The 26,971-nt window shown below is 32.3% G+C and overlaps 1 protein-coding gene and 1 long non-coding RNA gene across 5 annotated transcripts in view; one reads left to right on the top strand and one right to left on the bottom strand.

The window, feature by feature from the left end:
* Positions 1–1,259: 1,259 nt before the first annotated feature.
* Positions 1,260–19,016, top strand: LOC146943672 (uncharacterized). 3 transcript variants are annotated; one of them, XR_015025679.1, is made up of 4 exons: positions 1,260–1,507; positions 1,601–1,673; positions 11,456–11,561; positions 15,237–15,639. It is a non-coding gene; the product is annotated as an uncharacterized LOC146943672 (long non-coding RNA). The 3 variants fall into 3 exon arrangements; XR_015025678.1 differs by lacking the exon at positions 15,237–15,639 and adding an exon at positions 18,460–19,016 and having other exon boundaries at positions 1,377–1,507; XR_015025680.1 differs by lacking the exon at positions 15,237–15,639 and adding an exon at positions 17,870–18,345 and having other exon boundaries at positions 1,377–1,507.
* Positions 17,670–26,971, bottom strand: part of LOC146943671 (MADS-box transcription factor 23-like) — a 25,746-nt gene continuing 16,444 nt past the window's right edge. The window contains exons 3-9 of one of the 2 annotated variants that reach the window (XM_085741947.1): positions 25,503–25,581; positions 19,061–19,122; positions 18,753–18,852; positions 18,618–18,659; positions 18,451–18,534; positions 18,074–18,228; positions 17,670–17,977 (exon numbers count right to left, since the gene is read on the bottom strand). In XM_085741947.1, coding sequence (XP_085598073.1) covers positions 17,962–17,977; positions 18,074–18,228; positions 18,451–18,534; positions 18,618–18,659; positions 18,753–18,852; positions 19,061–19,122; positions 25,503–25,581 — 538 coding nt within the window. In that variant the 3' untranslated portion in view covers positions 17,670–17,961. Of the gene's footprint in view, positions 17,978–18,039; positions 18,229–18,450; positions 18,535–18,617; positions 18,660–18,752; positions 18,853–19,060; positions 19,123–25,502; positions 25,582–26,971 lie in introns of those variants that run through there. The other variant, XM_085741946.1, reaches the window with a different exon arrangement.

The following is a 26,971-nucleotide window of genomic DNA, read 5'->3' as shown; positions in this document are numbered from 1 at the left end:
GTTTGTAACTTAGCTAATTGTATGTGTTTGGTTTAGCTTTTTGCTGCCGCAGCCTCACGTTTGGATGTTTTTTAATGTGATTTGGAGAAACTACTATTTATAGCTTCACTAGAAACGTGAATTTGTGCTGTGGTTTTGGCTAGATGTGAAAATGGTGCCGCAGAGCGAAACATAGGCTAAGTATTTGCTGGAAATAAAAGCACATGAAACTAAAACAAATAATTTAAATTAAAAGCAGCAAATCATACTGTACTACTCCTAGTGGGTCGTGTACAAGTTGCCCACTTGTTGATCCAAATTCAATGAACAAAGGCAAAGAAAAGCCTTGTGTATATTACGTTACCACTCTCTCAAAATGCGGTTCAAATTGCAGCACACTTGCTTATGCTCTCGTCCATAATCATCATTGAACAAAGCCAAAGAATACTCTTCCATCTTTACCTTTGTCTCCATATTTTCCTATTTCCGACAGCTTCTACATTGTTGCACAAATCCACACACAACTTGCGTTACTACTCACTCCTAAATTACTGAGCAATTATGTTTTTAATTCCAACTTCTTGTGTTGTCTTAAAAGTTGTTGAATCATTCATTTATTTAGAACCAAGATAGAATGAGTCGTCTCGCACTATGACATACTCGTACCTACAAACTTAGCAAATTTGATTTTTCCTCCTCATAAAAAAGTGGCATGTTTATCTCCCTATAAATTTTTCAGCACGTGATTTTACTCTTTACAAAAAATTAAATTTATTTAATTATACTTAAATTTTTGAATCATTATTTTGCATTATTTAAAGCTCATTCGTAAAACCCTAGTAGTGTAACCCTAATCCACTAAAGTTTCTAAGTTTTAAGAAGACACACTTTCTCTCATGACAATACATACGAACATTTGTCTTGACCGGAGTCTCACCATAGGATATCTCTACGTCTTTTATCCACAATATCGCGACAAGACTTGCATAATCGATTAGTGAAAAATAATAACTTAAGAGTGATATGCACATAATATTTGTCAGAGAATACGATTGGAAAAAAAAATTAAATATACACTATATCTGTATCAATTGTGTCACTTCAACACATGATTTCGTGTACTATGGAGATTTCGTGTACTATGGAGAGTGAATACTCGTATGAAGGATAGTAAATAAACATTGAAGAGAAAAAATAATTTAAAAATAAAAAAACAGCATACATATACGTACTATGTCTATGTCAACATATAAATGTTAACAGGGAATGGTGGCAGTGGTGTTTTTTTTCTTTTTGTTGGCACAAGTGGTGTGTTTTTTTTACTCAAAAGGCAGTGGTGGTGTGTGTTAGAGAATAAATTAGTCCCTGATTACAATTAAATATTCGTTAAACCTAAGATATTTTCTTCTCTCTCTACCACGTTGCTGTTTTTATAGTACTACATCTTGTGCAAACCCAACACCTGTTCGAATTAAAATGCTGATTATTATTCTTAATTCCTCCTTCACTTCTCTTCCAGATCGCCGTCGTGAGTATATTTTGTACACTTCTTAATTCACTTTTCTGCACCGGTGAGTGATTTAAACTGAACTGAACATAAAGTTTTGGTTATTGTGAACAGGTTGGTTCTAATTAAAGAGATCACTGAGGAAGCAAAACAACATAAGATGGATCTGGTCTTTTATTTTTACTAGGTACGATTCATGATATATCTTTATATCGGTAGATATATATATTTTTCTATAGTTTTTATGTAGGTTTATGATTTATTCTCTAAATATGCTTTTATTTTTTATTTTCATTCACCTTTTTCTTTTAAAGTTTGGGGTACATTACACATGTGTTTTTGCCTTTCAAACTGCTTCTTATGAGAAACCAGCTTGGGTTTCTTTGTAATAGATAAATATTTTGTTGGTTGATTTTTTCTTTTTCTCTAATTTATGATAACTGTGATATTAAGTATAGCATATGGTGCAATGCAACAAGATTGTTTTCTTGTTATTAGTTGCTTTATCTTCATGTTTTCTTTCTTCCACAATAATCGATGATTTTTAAATTTAATTAATTGTGTGCAGACTAAATTGGTACATTTAGTTTAGTTAGGTTAATAATAATCAGATGTAACAAGTTGATATATATATATATATATATATATATATATATATATATATATATATATATATATATTGGAATAAAGAATCTGAACTAATTGAAAATAGTTGGTTTTGTGTGGTTTGATTTTTGTAATATATCTCATAAAGTTTGAAGAACAAGAGTAGTTGATATGATTTGGTTTAGTTAAATTGACATTTTTAAAATTTTAAAAATTAATTTATAAAATATAAAATATAAGTCTTTTTACACTAATAATACTATTAAAACAATGGTTGATTAGAGTAAATGGTTCCTATAACTGTCAAGATTTTCATTTTTAATACTTTCAGAAAAAAATTCGGACTTTTTAGTCTATGAAATATTTTCTTTAGCATTTTTTGACTGAAAATTTTAAAGGGAGTTGAAATGTTGATGAAAAAATTTACATGACTAAAAAGGACAATTATTTTAGGGACTAACAACTAAATTATCATTTACTTAATTAACCTTTAAAACAATGATATAATGTATATATAAAAAGTTTTTTACACTAATATAACATCAAGACTCATACTTACAGTGGAAGTAAAAACTACGACCATGTAGATGAGTAAAAGAAAATCTTTTCAAAATGTTCTCAAGACAAACAATATTTTATGATATTTATTATTAATTAATTATTCTAAATTAAAGTCATGAATAAGTTACGTCAAAAGAGTTTGAAAGTCCTATCTCAGTTTGTAAAAATATCAAAATTGATAGGACAGACGTTGTAATTGAGGTTCGAACTTTGACTTATCCCTTTATGTGTGTGTGACTTTTCAATAATTGTTGCCATTTCGTCTAAATTAAACAAAAAATAAGTTAAAAAAAATCTTGAAAAAGATTACAGAAGCAAAGTCGAGGGAAGAACGAGATATTGTGGTACATTTATTCCGATAAAAATGAAAATAACTTGCAAGTTGCAACAACAAGCGAGTATTTTCTTATTTAGCCATACATGGTGAGTAGATATGCCTCGGTCCAATGCAAAGAAAACTTTAAGGTCTTGTTTGTGAGTTTGAAAGGGGAGGGTTTGGAAAAAAAATAAAGGAGTAAGTGGAAGAAATAGATAACATTGAGAGGAGGGACTTTAGAGGGTTAATTTTTCTTCAAAATATAAAACCTTCTCATCTAGGGAACTAAAAAATTGTATTGGAGGAATGGTTTGGGAGGTTTGAGAAAGTTTATATGAATTCTTCAAATTTAATATATGTCGTTATAATACTCTTAGAATTAAAAATGTATCGGTCCTAAGAATTAATTTATCACTCTCTAAAAAAAAATATTTCAAAAAATGTGAAAGATTTCTAAATTTTCTCCTATATTTCTCTCTTCCAAAGTCTTTCATTCCATTCTCCTCCAAACTCTCAAACAAAACATAAGGGTCAAAGACCGCTTACAAGGTTCGTCAAAAAGAAAAGACCACTTCTCTTCAAGTGTATTAGTGGAACTCGAACTTGATAACTCTCGTATCTTAGGGTTTTCAACTCTAACTAGATATTTTAATGTATTTTTACAACTTAGGATATGATTTGTTTTGCATTGATAAAAATTGATTTTTAATGAATTGATTCTATAAATGTGATTATCGTTAAAAATGAGTTGAAGGTAAAATGATTTATGTTTGGATGAATATCTTTATGTAAAAATGAGTTGAACAACGAATTTGAATGTTAAGATCAATCTAAACTCAAAAACTTCAATTTATAGCCTCAAGTAAAATCAGTTTTAAAGGTGGAGTCAATTATAAGAGAATAACACTTTTAAATGTCACATTTAAATTTCACTTGAATTAAAGAGTGTTTATTAATAAAGGGAACAATATCCTTCAAAAAAATAAATAAAGGGAACAAGTAGGGCTGGAAATGAGTCGAGTCGAGTCGAACCTGTCTGAGCTCGACTCGACTCGATAAGAATTGGTTCGGCTCGAAACTAGACTCGAGTTTGAAACGAACCTTTTTTTTAGCTCGAGTTCGGCTCGTTTAAAGTTCGCGAACAACTCGGTTCGGCTCGTTAGGTTCAACTTGTCTACTCGAATTGTATACTTCAAAAGCTTTTTTTCTTCAATTTTTTTTTTGTCCAAATTTTTTTTGTCCAAAATACATGTCTTTGACTTAAAAAAAACAAAAATATAACTTAAATAAAACTATGAAAGTTAGAAAGGCAGTAGCACTTACTAGTGTAGCGCATACCATGTTTTACATTGTACTCATCATCATCCACCTCTCTTATATATACACTCTTACTCTCTAATATTTTTAAAACACCTGATGTGGGACTATTTGTGTACAAATGTTTGTTTAAAAGCCTTCAAAAGATATTAACTTTTTTCCTCTATCATTACAATTATCGTTGATTATTAATCAAATTAGTAATAATTCCTATGAGAAAAGTACATAATCATTAGAAGAAGCTTGTAATAAATTACATATTATATAAAAATATGCAAAATAATATTTTATATATATCGAGCTGGTTCATGAACCAAACGAGTCGAACCATACTCAACTCAAGTTCGACTCATTTATTTAACGAGCTTAATTTTCAACTCAAGTTCGACTCATTTGGTTCATGAATCAAGTTCAACGAGTCAATTATCGAATCGAGTCTCGAACTATTTTCGAGTTGGTTCGGTTCATTGCCAACCCTAGGAACAAGATAAAGGGAACAAGATCCCTTTAAAAAATCAAATAATGGGAAGATAATAGCAAAAAAATGTTTTGATGTGTTTTCACAACATATACTCTTCATAAATATCACATCACGTTCCTTAAAAAAAAAAAATATCACACCACGTGTAAGTTTTACATGAATTAAAAGGTTTTTTTTACAACAGAATTAAAAGGTATTTATAAATGAAAGGAGTTGGTTTTATTATGTTTGGGTGAAATTCTAAGAGTGTAGAATTGATTTTGATATATTTGGGTGAAATTCTAAGAATTGTATAATTGATTCTTACTTGAAGTTAGAATTTATAGCTTTTGACTTTCACAATTGATTTTTTGTCTTAAATTTATTTTTCAACTCACTTTTACAATGATTGTATCTAAACATAAATTATCCACACTCCTTTTAGCCAAAACTAATGTACAAAATCAATTTGTGTCGCTGTATAATGTATAGTGAATTATGTCTGCATATATTCATATAAATGTGAGTTGAACAATAATTTCAAAACTAAAATTAATTCTATGGACAAAATCCCTAAATTTCAACATAAGTTTCTAGAGAGAAAATCAATTATACTTGAAAACATCCAAACATGTCAGAATCAATTCTACAATTCTAGAAAAATAAATCTTAACTGTTACAAAAATGGAACCAAACATTCACTAAACTAAACCTATAAATGTATTCTCACATCTTAAATTCTTTATAAATGGCACATCTAAGTTTTATTTACTTTTACATTTATTTAGATTTTATAAAAGTCTTGATTGATTACCACAAGACTTTTTTATCATAAAAAAGTCTATTAAAATCCTTTGAAATCTCAATCCAATACACCCCTAAATGAATTAACGAGTATTTATAAATGAAAGGAAGGGAATAACAATTTTACGAAATTAAATTTATCAAATATGGATATATTTCTTCACCAAAAAAAAAAATATGGATATATTTATCAACGTAGAGTGAATAATATTAACTGAAGATTAATTCACATAATATTTGAAAAAATATAAATGTAAGATTATTTTTTCAAAAGTAACTAAAATTACATTAAAACTAAAAATGACATTAATTTTGCAAAAAAATATTTTCAGTAAATATGACACTCATGATGAGTCAAAGGGAGAAACTGTTATCATAAATGCATTTTAAAAATTAAAATACAATTGTTTGAGAGTATTGCACATATTATTAAATGATTAGATATATTTGAAATAAAGTAATTGTTTAATGCTTCAAATAGGTTTAATGCTTCAAATAGGTCTTGTAATTTTGGCTAGATATGAAAATAGTTTCTTGAAAAAGAAAAAAAATTACAGGCTCCACGGCTTCACCTTGTGATTTTGGATTCTTCACTTATTACCCTCACTTTTTTAATAAAATATTTGGATGAAGTTTGCAAATAGTCTTCGTAAAAAGTAATAATAAATAAGTGTAGGTAAATTAAATTAATTTGTTGTCACAATCTAAGCCACTGTCCTCGTGAGCTTAACTCAGTTGGTTGGACAATGTATAAAATATTCAAGGATCGGGGTTCAAATCCCGACCACCACACAAAAAAAAAAAAAAACTAAGCCCCTAATTACTAATTTTACATGAACTTTTAAATCACTTTTTTTTTTTTTAATAAGAGCCTAAGTTAAAAAGGGGTAGCACTTTGGTGACATTGGGGTGCCAATGTCACGTGACATTGGTCAACCATAATGTCACAAGTGTGCAAAATGACAAAAAACATGAATTCTTTCTTTCTCATTAACAAGCATGTTTTGTCATTTTGCACAGTTGTGACATTGTGGTTGGCCAATGTCACATGACATTGGCACCCCAATGTCACATGACATTGGCACCCCAATGTCACCAAAGTGCTACCCAAAAGAAAGAAGAAGAAAAAGCTGCAAAGGAATTAACCGCGAAGTAAGACAATTCTCAAAGGTTCTCAAAGAGCCTCCAAGGTTCGCCACTGTCACATCCAAAAACCACTTTAGGTTGAAGTTGAAATTTGAAATAATTTTTAAGTAAAATGTAATAAGTCTGTCATAATAAGATTTTAAAGGGTTAAATATGATTTTAGTTCTATAAAATTATGATTTTTCTGAGTTGGGTATACTACGAGGAGTTAAACTTCTATGACTTGACAAATCAATGTTTAAGTCCCAATTAAGAGACATACTCATATTACCTGACATGTCTCAAATAAAAATGAGCCAAATGGATGAAACTTAAGATAAACATAAACTAAACTCAATGGATACCCACATTACCCGACGTGCCTTCCTTAATTTTATTAATTTCTAAAACTCTTTTAGTCTCGCTATGTAGTATCTCTTTGAGGTGGACAACACTTCGGTTCAGTCGAAAGTCGGTCCGAAATCTCATACCGATGTACAACCGTGAGTGACAAAAAATGTACCCACTCCCAAGCGCTCGGTTACTATGGTTGTCGGGTTGGGCAAAATACGGGTTGGCCGGGTGTTTGAAACAAGCAACACTAACTCAATTTTAAGTAAGCTAAATTTCAAAGCTTTGCACATAAAAATTCATAAATTCACCACCACAAAAAACCTATACAACAAACAAAAATGCAGAAGATCGTCAAACTCCTGGAAGATCTACTTGAGATGGAAGTTTGTGTTCTTTAAATTAAATGTGAAATCTTGTATAAATCTAAGAACCTTGAGTAGATCACAAGTCTGTGGACAAGAAAGGGGGGGTTTGTGTCGTGTGTGGAGGAGAAGTATAAATGTTTGTGGAGAGGAAAGAGAAGGATCGTGGGAGAGGGAAAAGAGAAAGCGAATAGTCTGGAAAAGTGGAAGTGTAAATTGTAAAAGCATGAGAATGAATTTCGAGAAATTAAAATTGTGAACAAGGAAGTAATGACTATTAGTGTATACAACTGTAAAATTAATTTATTGGGTAAAGAGAGAGTAGGAAAGGTGGGAATGCCTTGATCGCTAAGCCATGTGATATAGACTCAGTGACATTAAATGGTGTCCATTCATTTTGGACTGTTTAATTATACTATAGTTCAGTCAGACTTGAATTTCGTTGGGCCAGTCTAGCTCACCCGCAACCGACCACAACAAACCAAAGGAACCCGTTTTTTCTGCACCTTCCTGACCTAGTTCACCCGTGAAACCCGATCCATCGTGTTTCGAGCCATACGATCCGGACGGTTTGGACCGGTTACTGTTTTTTTGTCCAGCCCTATTACCGGTTGAGAACTTGTATAGAGAAAGACGTACATATTTGAAGCCGATTTCTAGCAATGGGGCCTGGGGACCGATATGATGATTAGTTTAGGCAATGATTAAAATTGAAATTTTTTTAATATTTTTTTTACCAAAATAGATATATTTATATTTTTAGGTAGACTTAATAGCAGTTTTAGCCCCCTAACTTTTTCAAAGTTGCGATTTTGGCCCCCTAAAAAAAATTACAAAATCGCCCCTTAAGTTTTGCACCTGTGGCAGTTTTGACCCCCAAGACAAATTTTGACTCGGTCTACGCTGACATAGCATCCTAAGTGAGGTTCCACGTGTTATTTTTTTTTTTGGCCTTAGGGGGCCAAAACTGCTACAGTTGTAAAACTTAGGGGGCGGTTTTGTAGTTTTTTTCATAGGGAGCCAAAATCGCAACTCCGTGAAAGTTAGGGGGCGAAAATTGCTATTAAGCCTTTTAGATATTATATGTTACATAATGATAAGCCTTTTAGATATTATATGTTACATAAAGTTAGGGTGCCACCACCGGCCACCGCGCCGGCCACCGTGCCGGAGAAAGATTGAAGATGAATGTTCATCTCTTTTGTTCATTTGTTTTTTTGTTCTATACAGTGTGAGAGAAGAGGGAGTGGTTGTGATGCAAAGCAATGGGAAAGAGATGAAGCACAAGATTATAACACGTGTCCCTGATCTGATGGTTGTGATTAACTTATGCATGGTGCATAAGTTATGCCTTATGCACCATAACTTTTGCCCTTATAAATATGAGATATACACTACAGTCTATAGAAAATAAATCTACACGTGGAGTTGAATAACTGAATTGGTTTGAATTACGAGTTACAAAATTGAAGATCGACCCATTCAAAAAAAATTGAAGATGGATTTTAAGTCAAGAAAAATCTAACATAACAATTATTAATATATTAAATATGAGAGGTCTCATGTTTAAAGAGAAAAGTTTGATCTAATGGTGAAAATATAGTACACCGTGCGATCATTGTAATAAAAAAATCAATATTTTAGATTCATTCATTAAATAAATATCATTAATTAAATGAATGTTAAATGTAATTTTTTTTTTTAAGGAGTAAATTGTAGATTTTTGTTTATAATAATGACAAGAGAGTGTATATTCCATGTATGTTTGAGTATCCCTAACTCTAATTTTTTATTTTATCAAAATGAGAAAATAAAAATGTGTTTGTACTTGGACATGGTGGAGGATCTTGGTGCTGTGATTGGTTAGAAACGAAGCATTTGGTTCCCTCTTCTTCTCTGTTGCGAGAAGTACAGTACAAACTCGTCTTTGCTTGCATAAAGCCAAACACCTTCTCGCATTCCAACGCCATTCATTGTTCACTCCACAATTCTACCCACCGATCCGTTTTCGTCTCTTCCTCCTCCTCCTTGTCGCCGTCGTCCTCATGCCCTATCTTCACCGCACTTCCGCCGATTCTCCTGCTTCTGATCAAAATTCCGGTTAACGATCTACAAAAATCTCTCTAGGTTTTCATTTTCTATTTCTAATAACTCATTATTTTAATATTATTTTTTATATCTCCAAATTTGCATGTCAAATACTCAAATCCTTCTCGGAATTGATATGCTCCACTAGTGGCGTTCGTTTTACTTTTTATTTTTGCAAATTTTGATCCATTAATACACAAATAACCCTAACCTGTGCTGTGAGAAACTGAGAATGCCTATTACTATTAATGTGAATTATGTTTACTTGTTTAAAGTCTTTTCATGTATGGAGTATTGAATGAAATGAATGGATGAATTTTCATCACATATTCACATGCATATCTCTACAATTTCAATTAGGGCACTAGCTCTATCATCATTTTCTGTTCTTTCCATTTTATTATATTTTTAATTTGAATTGAGGCCATGCATTATTTATATTGTTTAACTTTAACTTTGCTAATATTATGTTTGTTAGGCATTTATGTTTTGTCAACTTTCTATTTATTAACCATTTTTTACTATAAGATTTTGATTTTTTTTGTATATAAGGATAAGTAAGATGTTGTATACTACTAGAGTTTAGAGTTTTAATGGGGTTTTTTTAGAAGACCTTATTTGGACTAAAGTGTATGACAGACATTTTTGAGGGAGTTTATAAAAATAGCTGACAATATTCTCATACTTGTTTTTTAGTTTATTTTTATAAGTTCTCCAAGATATCTTATAGAAACAACTTATGTGTTGTCCCTTTGATTGTGAAAACAACTTGTAAATAAGATCTTGTATGATAAATGTTTATTGAATGATTGCTTAATTGAGTTATTTACCCAAACATCCTTTTTTTCAAAGATATAAATTAGTGCTTTCACGGTAAATGCGAGAAAGATTGGGAATCTTCTACTAAATTTTCAGCCGAATTATAGTCCATGTTTGAAAATAGGACTTGAGGGCTGTTTGGATTGACTTATTTGAGTTTATCTACCCGCATAAGTTTTATGAGACTGTTTGGGAGAACTTACGACATTGTTCATTAGCTGTTTTTAGCTTATTTTCATAGATTCTCCAATATAAATTATGAAAACAACTTATAGCTTATACAAAAATAGTTTAGCTATATTTTACCTATAGAAATAGCTTATACATAAGCACTTATGATAAGCTCTTGTGATATAATTAGTCTATGAAGAAGATGAGAATATGAATATGTATCGGTAGAAAATTTGTTGATATCTTGATAAAAAAATCCCAATATATCATTAAAATTACGATTATTGTCTGCAACAAACGTTTCAATGGAATCATGTTTCAAAGTAATGTAGGACTTTTCTGTTCATTCGTAGGATTTTGATGTCGCCTATAGTTCTTACTAATTTACTTTCATGTAAAAGAAAAGTTGAAACCCTGGAAAATTAGTTTGTTGTAAGGTTTTTTCTTACCAATGAGAATTTGTTCTTACCTAGAAAAATTGAACGGTTTTCTTCTGTTGGTAATTGTTAATTTTTCTAATATACTTCAGGTTCACTTTTTGATATAATGGTATAATATTCTGTGAACTGGACCAGTAGTGTATGGAAACCTATTTTCTACTAGCAGTACGTGTTTGAAATTGTTCATACTTTGCTATGAAAAACATAATTGGCTACCATCATCATGAATATTACAATTTACCAGTGCAAATATGAGTACTCTTGGGAAAGTGCTTGCTATGATTAATGATTGGATATAAAGTATCTTGCTTAAAAGTTAATATTAAGAGACACCCTAACATGAACATGAGGACTTCAAAAATAAAAACAATGTCTACTTTGTCATTTTCCTACCAAGCATATTTGTTTGTAAGACAATTTTGCAACTAATTTAGGTTCCGTGATTTACCAAGTTATTATAATCTTGCATTTCTTTATTTTTAATATTTAGTCATTTTCTATTCATTAATAAAGAATTATGACATCTCCCCCTTTATTTGTATCCAGAAAAGATGCATGATGAAGTGGAGTTTTTTCTTCAGCTTGGCTATGCAGCTGCAATAATAGCAAGAGTCTTACATCCACATGTCTTGCGTTGTATCATTTATTAAAGGTATGTCGTTTTTTAAAACGGTCTTATAAAAGAGAAAGAAAGGTTGATGAACTGTTTTCAAATGTAATCATACATAATCTCACTAGGTAGTTGGAGAATTAAGTTTTCTGAAAGAAAAGAACATAAAAATATGCCATATAATTTTAACACAAATATCAAGGATCTTATAGAGCTAAAACAATATAGATGCCTTTGACGACCTGATAAGTTCTGTGTCGACATAACCAAGGTTGTCAAACTCAAGTAAACTCAATTCTACAATTCTATGCAAGAGAATTGAGCTATCTCACTTTCAAATTTGTTTCATGGTAGAATCAGGTAGAATTATCCTAAAATGAGTTTCTACCTTTGTTTTTTAAAAGTACTATTTTTATGAGGTGAACCCAAACTCTTATGAGTTTACTAGTTCATTCTTCAGACACTCCATGAGTTTATACTGATTCTCGAGTTTGAGAGGACACCCACAATTATTGTATTCTTGATTTTTCTTGTCTGTGCAACTGCTCATCCATTTTAACATTCTCTCATATAGTATCTCTTTAACATTATGAGTTCATGCATGTTTTTCTTTAGTAGTTGTTTGCCTTGTAAAATCGTTGTATATAATTTGCGATTATGCTTTTAGATTGGTGTTAAGTATCCTCAAGTTTTAGATATATCCACTAGGCTATGACACAACTTTAGTTATAGATTTTATGATTTATTTGTTACGTTTGTTTTAAAATTTAAGTAATACTCAGTCATTGCTTATACTTTAAATTATATGAGTTTTTATCACCTAAATTGATATGATTTAAAATGATGAAACAATTGTGGACATATGTTTGTTCAGTTGGTAAGTAGTTGATTCATACCTTATAAGGGAATGGGTTTAGCTTTTGTTGGCAGCGTAAGGACCTTGTTTGTGGATAATCTGTAAGTACATATGTTAGGGATCTCTGAACCTTAAGATCTGTCCTGACCAATATGAGTTCTTGCAGACCCAACTCAGCTAAACTTTACTTTACCAAAAGAAGAAGATGGCGAGTTTGGAGGGGAAGGGAGGGGAGGGTTTTGGAAAAAAGGAAGGAGCAAGTGGAAGAAATAGAATACGTTGGAAAGGGAGGGCATTGGGGGGTTAATTTTTCTTCATAATACAAAACCCCCCCTCATTTGGGGGAACTAAAAAGTTGTATTGAAGGAGGGTTTTGAGGGGTTTTGGAGGGTTTATATGAATTATTCAAATTTATTCTATGTTATAATATTCTTAATATGAAAAATATATGAATCATAAGCATTAGTTTAACATTCTCTAAAAAAACACTCTTTCAAAAAAATGTGAAAGATTTCTCTATTTCCCACCCCTCAAATCCCTTCCTTCCCCTTCCCTTCAAACTCCCCCCAAACAAAGCCTAAAACATTTATGAAACAGTTCACATAGAATACAATTCTATTGAGAAATACATGCATGTGCAAGTATATACATAACAACAATCCTTATTATTAAGGTAGTAGTATATAATTTTTAAGGTAAAGACAGTGTCAAGATATTTTACACTGTTAGCTATCTACAATTGTCAGATTAATAGAAACGTTCGCTTTATTCGTCTGGACACTAATATTATTGTTATTATAATTATTATCATCATTAGTTTAAATGATTTGAGTACAATGTAATTTTTTGTACATGTATTATTTTAGTTATCAATTAAAACATCCCCCCCCCCCCCCCCCCCCCCCCCCCCCAAGGATATTCAATATCAATTATATCATTTGGTTATTTTCCTCTTTTGTAAAGTGTATAACAAACAATACTAAGCTGGAGCAGGAGTGGTAAAAGATAGGAATATATTTTATTATTTGTTGATAATATCATCTTATGTGATCGTGTAGGATAAGTTTCTTACAGTAGAGGACCTATGAATATCTCTCGAGAGTAGTTTTCATAGCTCGTTGTTTTTATCCTGATTTGTTTCTTGAATATGTATCTAGGAGTATTGTCCACATATGATATCAGATATGGGTGCGACATGGTGGCCTTCTTGGGCAACACCTAGTGTATACCAAAATCATTGTATGGTTATGAAAATGTTGGGCCTATCTTGGGATTTAGTTTTTTGTCGATTCAAAATGAAACTAATTAAACCTGTGTGTAGTCTAGTGTAAGCCAAAAATTGTTGGACAAAAAGAGGTCTGCAAACCTAGGCTAGATGCTTTTGCTTTAGAAGTCTAGTGTGCCATAAATTGTGTTATCCAGCTGGAGAACTCTCTTATAGACTACTTAATTACAAGCTGACAAGTTGAATCTCAGCCCAGTAAATTCGCTAACTACCATATAAACCTTTATCCTAATTAAGAAGAGAACAAAATAACAATTACACTTGAGTATGAGGTTGTGGTTTACACCTGAGGTATCTTAATTAAGGAAAGAAAATGGTTTTCAACTGAGCTATCTAACAACTAATTAATAGCATTTTCCATTTAAAAATATGGTTTACACCTGAGGGAAATGGATCCTCTCATGTGTAAATTACACGAGAGGATAAAGTGTGATCTCTCACTATTCATCAAGAGAGAGAAACACATGAGGTATTTAGATGAATTGAGATTGTATGGTGATAGATCACATTTACCCTCTTTCTCTTGTGTAAATTATACATGAGAGAATCCATTCCCACACCGGAGGTATCTTAATTAAGGTAAGAGAAACAATCACAAAGTTATAAATGTACAATTACACAACTGATTTAATAACCAGAGAATTTCACATTAATTCCATTTACACCCCCTCAAATTTATGTTGCTAGTCTACAAACATCAATTTGCCAACTAGGAATATGGATCTGACTATGACAAGACCTTTGCTCCGGTCGCCAAGATGACTAGAAAATTCAGAACATTTTGGCCAAAAGTTGTCTTCTCCATCCACATATTTCTCATATAAATAGTGTTTAATTACAAGAATTTTTTGACTCAATTACAATCTGACAAACTGATTGTTGGCCCATTAAATTAGTAAACTACCATATATACATATACCGTAGTAAGAAGATAATAACAATTAAACCTACACCTGAGGAATCCTGATTAAGAAGAGAGTATAAGTTACAAAGGTATATATGAATGTTGATGCCTGAAGATATAACTCATAGGGAATTGTCAAATAGCTGATATGGGCTGGTAGAAGCAATTGGGTATCCTGTTGTTTAAACTATTCTGAAAATTATCACTCTGATCGTGTTGAGTTTCAAGAGGCTTGCTTGTATTGTTGTATTCTTTCCTTTCTTGATAACATATTCTTTATGAAAAAGTGATTTGTAAAATTTTAGGGCCTGGCCTTGATTGATTCAAGATTGTTTTTTCTTTCCATTTCCTCTTTTCACTTTTATTCACAAAACTACCACTATTTTCTCTTTATTGTTGTTTATTTGCAAAGGAAGCAGTGAAAACAATTTCACTTTTTATTTTATTTTATAATTTTGCTTTCACTTTTTCCTGTACAAATATTTGATAAAAGGAAACAAAGTTAAAAAGGTGACTATTTTGCAAATAAAAGCCAACACAGAAAATGAAATCATTTTTTGAAACCAAATAGACCCTTGCAACTTGCAGCAATGTTTTATATTGACCCAAATCTACCATCACTCCCCAAGTTCTACTTTCTAACATTTCATTTTCTTGCAACATGGCTTTTAGCAAATGTAACACTTGAGATGGTAGGGCAGGAGAGGAGGGCTAGTGAAATGGTTTGGTAAAAATCTGCTTTCAAGATGAAGCAGAAGGCTGATGATGGAAATTGTTAGGTATCGAAACACTGGCCGTATCTCACTAGTTCATATCGTACAAAATCAATCTGGATGACCCAGTTCGGTTTGACCCATGGTCAGGATTTACTGCTTTTCCATGGCTGCTTGCCGGGTTAGTTCTACTAAATATATTCTCGTAAGTCCCTTCCCTTGTGCCAACGAATCATGCAATATAGGAATAGAAATATATTTAACCCTTCTATAAACACCAGTGTCCTTTTTTCATCCATGTAATGTTGATACCTTAGTGTAATTAGGAATTGTGCATTTGCTTTAAATCACACATATCCAAGGTTGTCAAAATCGCGATCTAACACCCAAGATCGTACGATTTTGCGATTCCGACGGCCATCACCGATCTGGAGCGGTTACGAGATCGGAAACGACGGCGGAGCGGCCGGCGCGCCGAGGAAAAGCGGAAGATCGCAGAATCGGCGCTCTTCTGCGTTTTCTGCAATGGTTTTGACCCGGGTCAGAGGTAGTTGACCCGACCCGACCAGGGTTGACCCGGCACCAGCCAGCATGAATTCGACCCGTTTCGGTTCGATTTTGGCCCGTTTTCACTTGAAAAGGTCTGATTATACCATTAATTTCGTTTTTTTGGGAGTTATTGGTGTTTAATTGAATCATTATGTTTAGAAATTGGGAATTTTTCTCCTCTTTTTCTCTGAAATTGTAACTGTTCCAATTATTATTCAATGACAATTATGGTTAATGAAAGTTTTTCTCTGAAATTGTAACTGTTTCAATTATTCATTCAATGACAATTATGGTTAATGAGAGTGTTTTTTTATGAAAGGCTATTTTTTTAAGTTTCTTTTATAATTTTGTCTATTAGGTGGGATCTTACGATCCTTGGTACGATCCTACGATCTACGCTCTTTCTATACCCCAACGATCTTTAGCGGGATCTCGATTTTGACAACCATGCACATATCCCCACAGTTACCAATTTTTTAAAGATAGACAGGAGTTATTTGAATATTCACGTAACCTATGAAAAATTGGAACTACAAAATCAATAATTTATCTCCACTATCTGCACATGAGATGTCAAGTACTTGTACAGACAGAAATTTTTGAGCTTCCAGATTGTGGTTTAACAATTTACTGGCGACACAGATTGGTTTGCTCTTATAAGCTTGCTTTTGTAAAATCTTTTTATTTTGTCTTCACTGGCCTTCATCCCCATGAAGTTTGCTTTTCTGTTGAATTTGATCTTTAAAGTAATCCAGGGTTGACCCATGAGAGTACAGGCCTAGATTTGATAACCCTCAAGATTTTCTATTGCACACTTGATGCATCCATCTACAAGAAAAATAATTTTATCGTTATTATTGGCAATCTAATACTAGTTTTATGCATAAAAAAATTGAGAATAAGTGCTATAACATACCTTTCCACTGTATAGTTTATACTGTGATTATTTGATCCATATGATGCGATACTGTTGATGGAAACCCTTTATTAGGTAAATGTCTCACTTACTGGCTATACTGTTGCCCTTGTGGCATTTCACTAGCGTGATGGGGAGACCATGGGGTTTGTTCCACTTGACACGTGGCTAAGATTAACATTATAACTTTGATGTTCAATATGTAGGGTTTAGGGCAGATATGAAAACAGAATCTTTGATGGTAAATGCTTGTGAAATGCTGCAACTTTGTTTAGGCATAATTTTTTTGCTGAACTCTTTTCCAAATGGAATGAGGGTTTCCTTGATTAGTTAGGAATGATGGTTTCTACATAACCATTTGTGCATTCTCGAACTTTGGAAGGCAGTGCCCATATGCATGAAAACTTCTCATCGTTTGTTTGTGATGTCAGCTGTATGCTTATTCCCATTTGTGCATTATCGAACTTTGGAAGGCAGTGCCCATATGCATGAAAACTTTTCATCGTTTGTTTGTGATGTCAGCTGTATTCATATTCGTAACTGATTGAAATTGTGGTGAGAATGCTTTAACTATGTAAATACTTTTTTGGGTGTGCCTCTGACGGTGAAGGTTTTCCTATTGCTGGTAGATAACTTTCTGTTTATGCTGCATGTTTGTTAGACATGTGTGGTGGAGGCCTCTATGTTGAGTCATTTACCACTTTATTTATGGTGTTGTAGCATTATACATCTGGCTGATAGATACAAGATTATTGAGTCACATTCAGGGATATCTGTCCCCTTGTTATTGTTGGCAATTCTTTTGTATAAGTTATGCTTATCAGTTATCACTTGAGAGGAATAGAATAATTACCGTGACAGTATGAGCTACATAGTTTCCCGTTTTGTCACCAATTAAATATTAAAGGTATAGGCAAGCACAGGTAGTTGTGTTCCAAATTCCATTTAATTAATCATGAGAGATGTATTATATAAAACAACACCAGGCACAATCATTGATGTCTTTATTGCATAAAATTTACAGAGGTAGTCATTATGTCTTAATCTTAACAGCAATTGTAAGCTTGTCGATAGACAATTTCATACCCTATTCTGTTGAATTGAACAATATGGTTGTTGAGCTACAGGATCCCACACATAGCAGCACGATCATATGTTTTAACTGGTTCATGACAGTTTTTCAGAAATGAAAGCATAGGTGCATATTGAGCAGTTCTTGTTAATGCAGCTGTAATCTGGTTCAGAATTTAGGTGTTTAGATTCTGAATAAATTAGAAAGAAAAGGTGTAGATTGATGCTATATGTTGTACATTATCAGTTCAAGGGAATACCCTAATTTCATGACTTTGGCCGCTGGTTCACTGTATTGAGGCTGTGGCTGGCTTAGCTGGAGACTGATAGGTGCATGTAAATCAAATCCATTTCTGATGGTGCATGAAAGATTGGTAGCTGCATTTTCTTCATTTGTACTCCTTGCTTCATAAACCTAATATTCATATCTTCTGTTTAGGTTTTGCACAACTAAAACTTGAAGCCTTTTAGCTTCTAGATAAATAGTAGTAATTAGCCTAATGAAAAGTAAGTTCTACTTGATATGGCTGTATCTGTATGTTCACTCTTGTTCATTATGCATGCCTTTCTTTGTTATTGATGTGTATGTATTTATGAGAAAATTATTAACATATTCGTAAAAAAAAAAATCATTTACCTTCTTCAGTAGCTCTGCATTTTCTTTTTGGACGACATCCATCTTTTTATGGAGTTCTACATTTTCTTGATGGACAAGATTTCCCTACAGTAGCATTAGTGGAAATTGATCGGTAATTTGTGGAAAAGCTTAGTCAAAAACTGCAAGAAGAATGAGACTCTCAATACCTTTTGGTGCAGTTCTTTAATCTCATTAGTCAAAATATGATCCTGCAGGGAAAATGGGGACAACGCAACAGTCATTAATGTGCGGTAAAACAAGCGTAGTATTGAATGGATGAGATTTGAATTGACCTGGCATACCTTTTTCATTCGAACACCCTTCAGACTAATCTCCAGTTGGTTTTCCAGATTCTGTAGTTCTTTAATACCCAACCCGGAAAGTCCTTCACCCATCAATTGCCTGGTTTTACCAAAAATAAAGTACGAAATACATTTCAATGTGAAATGGTAAAGATGGATGTAATAATTTTCCTTTTTTTATGCTCCCCACCCAAAAAATAAATAAATAACAATGTATTCTTTTACCAAAAGAGGTGATGTTTATTCTGTTAAGTTTTATACTCCTATTACAATTATGCAACTGCTAGGTGCACATTAATTTATTTTACCTATGGCTTTCTTGCAAGTACTGCAGTTGTTGTCTCAGGGTTGCTGCTTCTGTCTGCCAAAACTAGCAAGTGGAAATACAGATATGAAAAATGTTTAGCAGTTATTACTAAGGAAAATTACCCAAAATGCAATAATTGTAATGTAGAGAAACCAACAGCATTAAGGACAGGGACCGACAGGATTTTAACACATTATTGCATTATGGTGGTTTACCCAGATTATTTTATTACTTGTAGTCTTATTATTCTGTTGTGTTCATGTTTTGATACTCTCATTATATAGTTTACCACCCTAAGGATTAAAATGAATTAGGAGAAAAGCTTCATATTTATGTTTCAAGGAAGATAAGTTTGCACTTGATTGGTTGATTGCCGGTGGTTCCATTTCCATCAATGGGGCCAAATACTAGACTTTTGCAGAGAAGTGGTTAGAGAGACACAAAAGAGGGCGTTCTGCCACTCGTTCTCTAGAGTACATTGATGTTCTATTTTTACACCAGCATGTATGTTTCGAAAGGCACCATGGAATTACTGTATATGTGGATTCTACTTGTGTGCATTCTGGTGTATTCTATAAGCATTTTGTATCTTGTATCTTTCTATTGAGAGACTTGTTAAGGTTTAAATGGGAATTCTGCTCTTCACCCAGCACAAAACACTCGCGCCCTGCAGCGTTGCCAAAAATACCCTCACGTGAGTTAACTAACGCCGCGTTAATTAACTCACGCTAGTTCAATTTCTTTTGTTGTTTCTTCTCTCGTTTTCTGCTTTCGTTTTCTAGCATCATGTGTTTGCTAACTATGAAGATTAAGTCATTTGGCCATCAATTAACTCACGTATTTCTTATTTGAGCATTAAATTCATAAAAAGATAGAGCCAAAATAAATTGATAAAAATTATAGAAACAAGCCATCAATTCATACACGTGAAGCCCATTAATTCTACAACACCTAACAAAAGCTAACAAAAGCAGGGGTATTGATTTTTGAATTGCTGACAAAAGTAAAAAGCAATAGCAGATATGATTTTCAATTACTGATATGAATTTTTGCAGATATGAACTAGCGTGAGTTAACTCACGCGGGGTGTAACACCTGCGTGAGTTAACTCACGCAGTGATTTACACATGCGTTACTTAAGTAGCGCAGCTTTAGTTAACTAACGTATAAATTTACATTTGCGTTAGTTAACTAATGCAGGGGTATTTTGGGAAAGACTGCAGGGCGCGAGCGAAAAGTGCTGGGTGAAGAGCAGAAATCAACAAATAGGGGTCCATGAATGGTTTTATATCTCTAGCACATCGTTAGCATGCAAGAGCTCATTAAGTTTGAAATATAGATGATCCATGTGGTTTAATTTGAGATTTGATAGAGGTAGGTAAGTTATGTATTTAATTTAAATGATATTACTGTCCATAATAATCGATCATGTGTTAAGAGAATCCGTTCCCGTCCTTGGAGCTTAGCTCAGTTGGTAAGAACAATGCATAATTTATGCAAGGTCTGGGTTTGAATCCCGGACACCACAAAAAAAAAGAGAATCCGTTCCGGGTCCTGTATATAAACCCTTACATCTCTCTTCAACTGAATGGACCAGTCCTATCACCAAAGAAAATCCAAATTCATTTGATTCCATGGATCTGATAACTCTCTGAAAAGCTTTGGCTAATTGATTGAATTCTAAGAATGTTTTGTATCTACTAGTACTGAAATCTGGATCTTGAATTCCATTCCATATATTTGACACTAGATTACCTCACATCATAAAAAATGTCGACTCTACTACATGAATGGGTTAACATAATTTTAGAATTAGATTTAGAACACAACAAAAACTATAAATTTATGGTTTTGGTAATCCAGATGATTATTACATTTTTAAAAATAAATTTGAGATTTAAGTCGGATCCTTTAAGTATGAAGTTGAAATTAGTTTTGCAACCAAAAATAAGAAGTTGAAATTAGTTTACATTGTCACTGGCCTAATTTTCATCATCGATGATATCAACAATTTGCCAACCAATCCATATATTCTAAGGGTGGCGATACCGGACAGAGTCCTGTAGTCTTTTAACGTTGAGTGAGTTCAGGTTAGATTACATATATATTTTTAAACGGACTTTGTTAGATACATTATATATTATTAGATTTTGTGTTTGAAGAACATTTAAAAGATTAAATAAAACAAAGCCAAACCATATAACAACAAGTATATGTGTGTTATTTGAACAACTATTTGATTGATAAACTATTGGACAATCATGGATTTAAAAAAAAAAAAAAAGGTAGGTATTAACACGAAAACCAAAATAATAGATAGATAAAGTAAAAACATAATGCAAATATGAGAGGGAATATTATCAAAAAAAATTTCAGAAAATTGTTGTACAAAATATGATTTCTCAGCAATTAATATGTCATATTTGAACTTGATTTTTCTTTTGGAATATACCAGAATTATTTATACGAAGTCTTGTTAAATCCATATTATTCCTACCCTTATTAATCGATTTGAACATAAACAGAAATAAATCAAGTTTAATGGCCCAAAATATGAACAAGCCCTAAATAGTTTTACTCTATTTGATGATATATTTTCTAAAATACTCTTTAATTAATGTAGATTTCATTTTCTAATGGGGTTTGCTAGAACACACCCACTAGTTTTTATGTGGGAGTGTTTTAGCAAGTTATAACTAAAAAGTTAATAAATACACCTTAAGGTGTATGTTGCTATAACACACCTTCTAACAAAAACAAGTGGGTGTGTTCTAGCAAATCCTATAGGGGTTTGCTAGGATACACCCACTTACTTTTTAGAAGGAGTATTTTAGCAAGTGAATAACTAAAAAGTGGTTAAATACACTCTAAGGTGTAGCTTTGCTAAAACACTCCCACATAAAAACTAGTGGGTGTGTTCTAGCAAATCCCTTTTCTAATAACCTATTTTTATTTTCCCTATGAAACAAGTTATTATGTAGAACAATTGAGAGGTGTTAGACCAAATTCAATTATAAAAAATTGATTAGGGAAAACAATTTATTATGTAGAACTCATATTTTTTTTTATTAGTATAAAAAATCAAAAAACATGACACGATGAAAGGTATTTATTATGATTGTCGAATGATGAGCACCCATAACCAAATCACGCCACTCAATTTAAACTCTTTATCATTTACAAACACATAAGTTTTCTTTGTTCTCTTCCATGTGGGACTTGTTTAATATCCAACCCAAACTAAACAATGTGAGAACAAAGGGAGCAGTCAGAATATTAAAAAGCTTAAACAAAGTAACAAAAAACAAAACACTGGGAAAAAATAGAGGAAAATGCGTTAATGTACTGCTAAGGAGATTGAAAAACTGACTCTAATTAGATGGGGACTCATATTCCACTACAGATCAGACTCAGAATGATCTGTTCACTGTTCCATTTTCATACACACACAAGTGAAACTCATTTAAGTTCATGATAAAAATGCGAGATTCAATTCGGTCTTTGAGATCCAAACTTTTAGTCATGAGATTTTTGGTTTTTTTTTTTTGGGACAACTTACTTCTTGAGACTCAATATTTTGATATCTCCTCTTATCTCAAGGACCAAGTTGTTTTGAGTTTTTTTTTTCTTTTTCTCCTTCTTTCTTTGGCCTAAAAGTTGATTTAATTTTTTTCCTATAGACGAAATTGAGTCTCTAAGTTTTTCTCACATAATAAAATAAATCATCAGTCATTATTATCTAATTAGTCCTCTTTAAATAACTAACTAACTAACTCTACTGTAACCAAAAAAAAAACTAACTCACTCTACCAAAACTAACCAGTCCCTTCTTTCTTAATAATACCTCCCCCCAAAAGACCTTAAGATAATCAACATTTCTTCAGGCATTATGGTTGCATCAAAAGAATAAGCAATTAAGAGTTAAGACTCTTCATACTCAATAGTTTATATACAGAATCTGAGCTATAAGGAAAAACTATAACTGACTAATTGTCCATTTTGTTTCCTCATTCTAATTTGTGTCGTTGTTGGAAAAATATAAGCAGTTGTGTGTGCTCCTTGACTCTGTTCCAAAGTCTTGGGCTTGGCCTAATATTTCCAAAATCAGAAATTCCAATTTACCCAGAAATAGAATATGATGTTTCAACCATAAAACAGACAAGGGAAAAACAGTTTTGCTATGTGAATGAATAAAGGACTGTTTGGATAAACAACTTAATTAAACGTTTGTAGCATAATTGTTTATGTATAAACTATTTTAATAACAAAATAAAATAAAATAAAATAAAGCCAAACTATTTTTAACAAGCTATAAGTTGTTTTCATAAATTATTCCGAAAAACTTATGAAAAGTGTTTCAAAAATTGTTTCTATAAGCTTTTCCAAACAATCTCTCACAATTGTTTATACTAGTAAAAAAACTCAAATACGTCGATCCAAATATGTCATAAGTGTTTCCCTTTCTACAATTGAGAAAATTATCACTTCCCCAATGCTAACTATTCAAAATGACCTGTTTACTCTGGAATTCCCTTATTAATTTGATTTGATCTAAATAATCCCTGCTAGTAAATTACTCTTCCAAGCTAACAATCAATTTTTTTCCTAACATGCGAAGGAATGTGAATTATGTCATGGATATGATATTTTTGGCATCTTTGATAATTTTTTAATACTCATTCCTGATAAAAAAAGGAAATGTTGAAAGTGTCCATGATAAGGGAATCTTATACATAATGCTAATGTACATGAAGTGATAAGAGAAATTATCAATCAAACAGACAAATGGATCTTCCTAGGGAGCAGCCATGTTTTTGAAAGGGATGTGATGCTAGTAATGTTACTTTTTTGGCACATGAAGGTTTTGTTACCATTACTATAGCTATTACAAATTATAGCTTTTAATTAGAATCAAATTCTACAATCAAAATGATCAAAATTTTAATCGAGATGTCTAAAACATGCTAAAATCAATTTTAAGTCTTCATAATCATTTTTGACACTCCCAAAAGTGACGCCAAATATGCACTATCTAAAACGTAGAACCCTGGTATTGTTAGTATAAAAGATAATAATTAAAAGAATATCACGTCTTTTCAATTTTATCCTCTTCCCTCTAATTTGATGGTGTAATGATTTTAATCATGAGAAGGGGTCTCCTTACTTTTTGTTACCCCTTTTTAAAAAATATATCTCTTAAGTATACTTATTATACGAAAATACTCTCTTTTGAACACTCATTCAAAGTCCATAATCCTTGTTTGTTATGCAAACTATTCTATGGAACATAGTGCCGTTTCACTAGAATCTTGGCTTTTATCGGTTTCCTTAGTGTTTCTTTCGTAAAATCAAATAGGCTCATCATGAGCATGTTCTTGCTACGAAGAAAGACATTATTTACATCTAATTGATGTAAATGTCGATGTTTTGCACCAACGAGAGTTAAAACTAATTTGACCGCAGTCATCTCGCTTACTGGAGAAAAAGTCTCCATACAATCCACACTTTCTTGTCATGTGTAACTCTAACCCTTTGCTAAAAGTCTAGTTTTGTGCCTTCAATAGAAGAGGAAAGGGAATAAGATGTAGGCCTTATATACATATGACATAAAGTGTTGAAGAGAATATGTATAACTTAAATTGGATGGACAGCAAAATCATGATGAATTTGACATATTAGGAAGGTGTCTATTTCTAGCGGAACTACGAGTAGAAGAAATAGGTATATTGGTAGAATGGGGTGCTGTATTACAGGATTTACCTTGGACACACTAGGGTGAGTAGTTGTATTTCAAAAGTTAGTTAAGTTAGTTAGCTTGTTAATTGGAAAGTTATTTAACTAGTTTGTTTGCTTGTGACGCAAGTTATAACAAGTTAGTTAGAATTGCTAATTCCTTGTATAAATACCACGGATTCCCTTTAAAAAAAAACATGAAATCATATTGTAACTAAGCGTGATCATCATCAATAAAGTTTTTGATTCCTTATCATTTCACTCTCACTCAATTCCTCTCTAATCACAAAGCCCTAAACTCCCAAATACAAAATTGTTCTACCAAGTTGTATCATTAGTTTACTTAATATTAGAATGGTGAATAATGTGAATTCTTAAGATGGACAACATGTAGACTAACATAACACCAAAAGAAAAGTTCTTGTCAAGAAAAACACAACAACAAAAGGATATAGATAAATTGTTGGATTGAAATAAGACACTACAGGCAATGTTTTAAATGTGTTTATGTTTTTTTTTTCAACCAAAATGTGTTAATGGTATAATGACCTAGTTTCTACAGTGTCCCATAATTACAACATGGTGATGGTTTGGATATCTTTTTAAAGAAATTGAGCAAGAATATAAATGCAAATTAATGGTATTATGAATGTTTTTAGTAACGTCAAAAAAAAAAAAAAAAACTAGATGAATAGTGTAGAAATAATTACCTTAACTTCTGAAGCTGGATTCATTAGCTGATGTTGTTCCTCTTTCTGTTTGTTGTAGCGCTCAATAACAGATTTCATACTGCCATGATGTAGACATCAGTAAAAAAATGATTAGCAACTATCGATGATTACCCCTCAAAAAAAAAAAATTGATTATTAAAATATGCCTATTAATGCGATAAACCATGTAATTAATTATTTGTAATTAAGTGTACCAATGTAGTATTATCACATGATTTGCATATTTCCTCCAAGTTACTACTTTATTTCAGTTCCATTCATAGAAAATTGACATTAGTTTAGTATATTAAATTTCAGAAATAACATCTTTTCAAAATTTAAACAATATCTTTTTGTAAAATTTGATGTTAATTGTAAAAGAATTTTTATAATTCGATTGTATCATGACATACATACTAAATTATTTTTAAATGTTCAGAAATATTATTAATCTAATAATAATTTCAAATGTTTTGAGGATTCAAAAAGGGGAGGACGGTGATTTTAAGGTTAACTGGCTGGTGAAGTCGTAAAAGTGTCATAAAGATGATAAGTTGGCCAGGAATTTTAGGGAGGTGAATCAATGATAACGGGTTCAGTTAATACTAGAGGTTTGAGGGTTGAAGAAGAAAAAGGTGTGAAAGAGTTTCGGAAAATCACTGGGGCTTTATCACTTTTCAGGAAACTAAACTGGAATTGGTAGAGGAAGCTCTCTATCATTATTTGTGGGGAATTTTTAGAGTGTGATTGAAGGTTTGTGTTGGCGATTGGTAATAGTGGTTGGATCCTTTCTCTCTAGTGTAAGTCTAAGGGGGAGTTTGTTTTCTCGTTTGGTGGGTTTAGTGCATGCTTGAAATGGGGTATCCATAGAAAAATATGTATGATCGTTAACGTTTATGCCAAGTGTAAAGACAAAAGACACCTTTAAGACTATTTGTTTAGAGCTAAAGGGTGCTTTGGGGGCCAAGTGTGGTGTGTATCGGGCAATTTCCATTAGTTTTATCTAAATGGGAGAAGACGGGGTCTGATTTTGGTGGGGGGAGAAGAGGAGGGGTGGAGGATGTGATTTTCATAATTTCATATCTCAAATGAACCTCTTTGACACAACCCTCCTAGGTAGGAGGTTTACCTAGCTCCAGCTGAACGAGATACATGAGCCATTTAGACAACATTTTGTTATCTGAAGGTTGGCATAACCAGTATGGGGTTGCAGCCCAATGAGTTCTTACGAGGGATGTGTTTGAACATTGTTCTTTGGTCCTTAAGTAATCCTTCAAGTGGTTGGGACCAAAACCTTTTAGATTCAATAATTTTTAGCGTGGCCATAAAGAGCATCTAGAGCTTATCACCAAGAGTTGGCAAGAGTCGACTCATTTGAGGTGTATGAGTTTTATACTTAAAGAGAAGTTTAAAGTTCTTAAAATTATTCTTAAGAGATAGAATTAAGGGGTGTTTGGAGACTTGTATAG

This window comes from Medicago sativa, chromosome 2 (assembly GCF_051527215.1).
Source record: "Medicago sativa cultivar Bolivia chromosome 2, Bolivia_mono, whole genome shotgun sequence".
Taxonomy (NCBI): domain Eukaryota; kingdom Viridiplantae; phylum Streptophyta; class Magnoliopsida; order Fabales; family Fabaceae; genus Medicago; species Medicago sativa.
The sequence above is the reverse complement of the archived record's forward strand: the minus strand, read 5'-3'. Positions and strand labels throughout refer to the sequence as shown.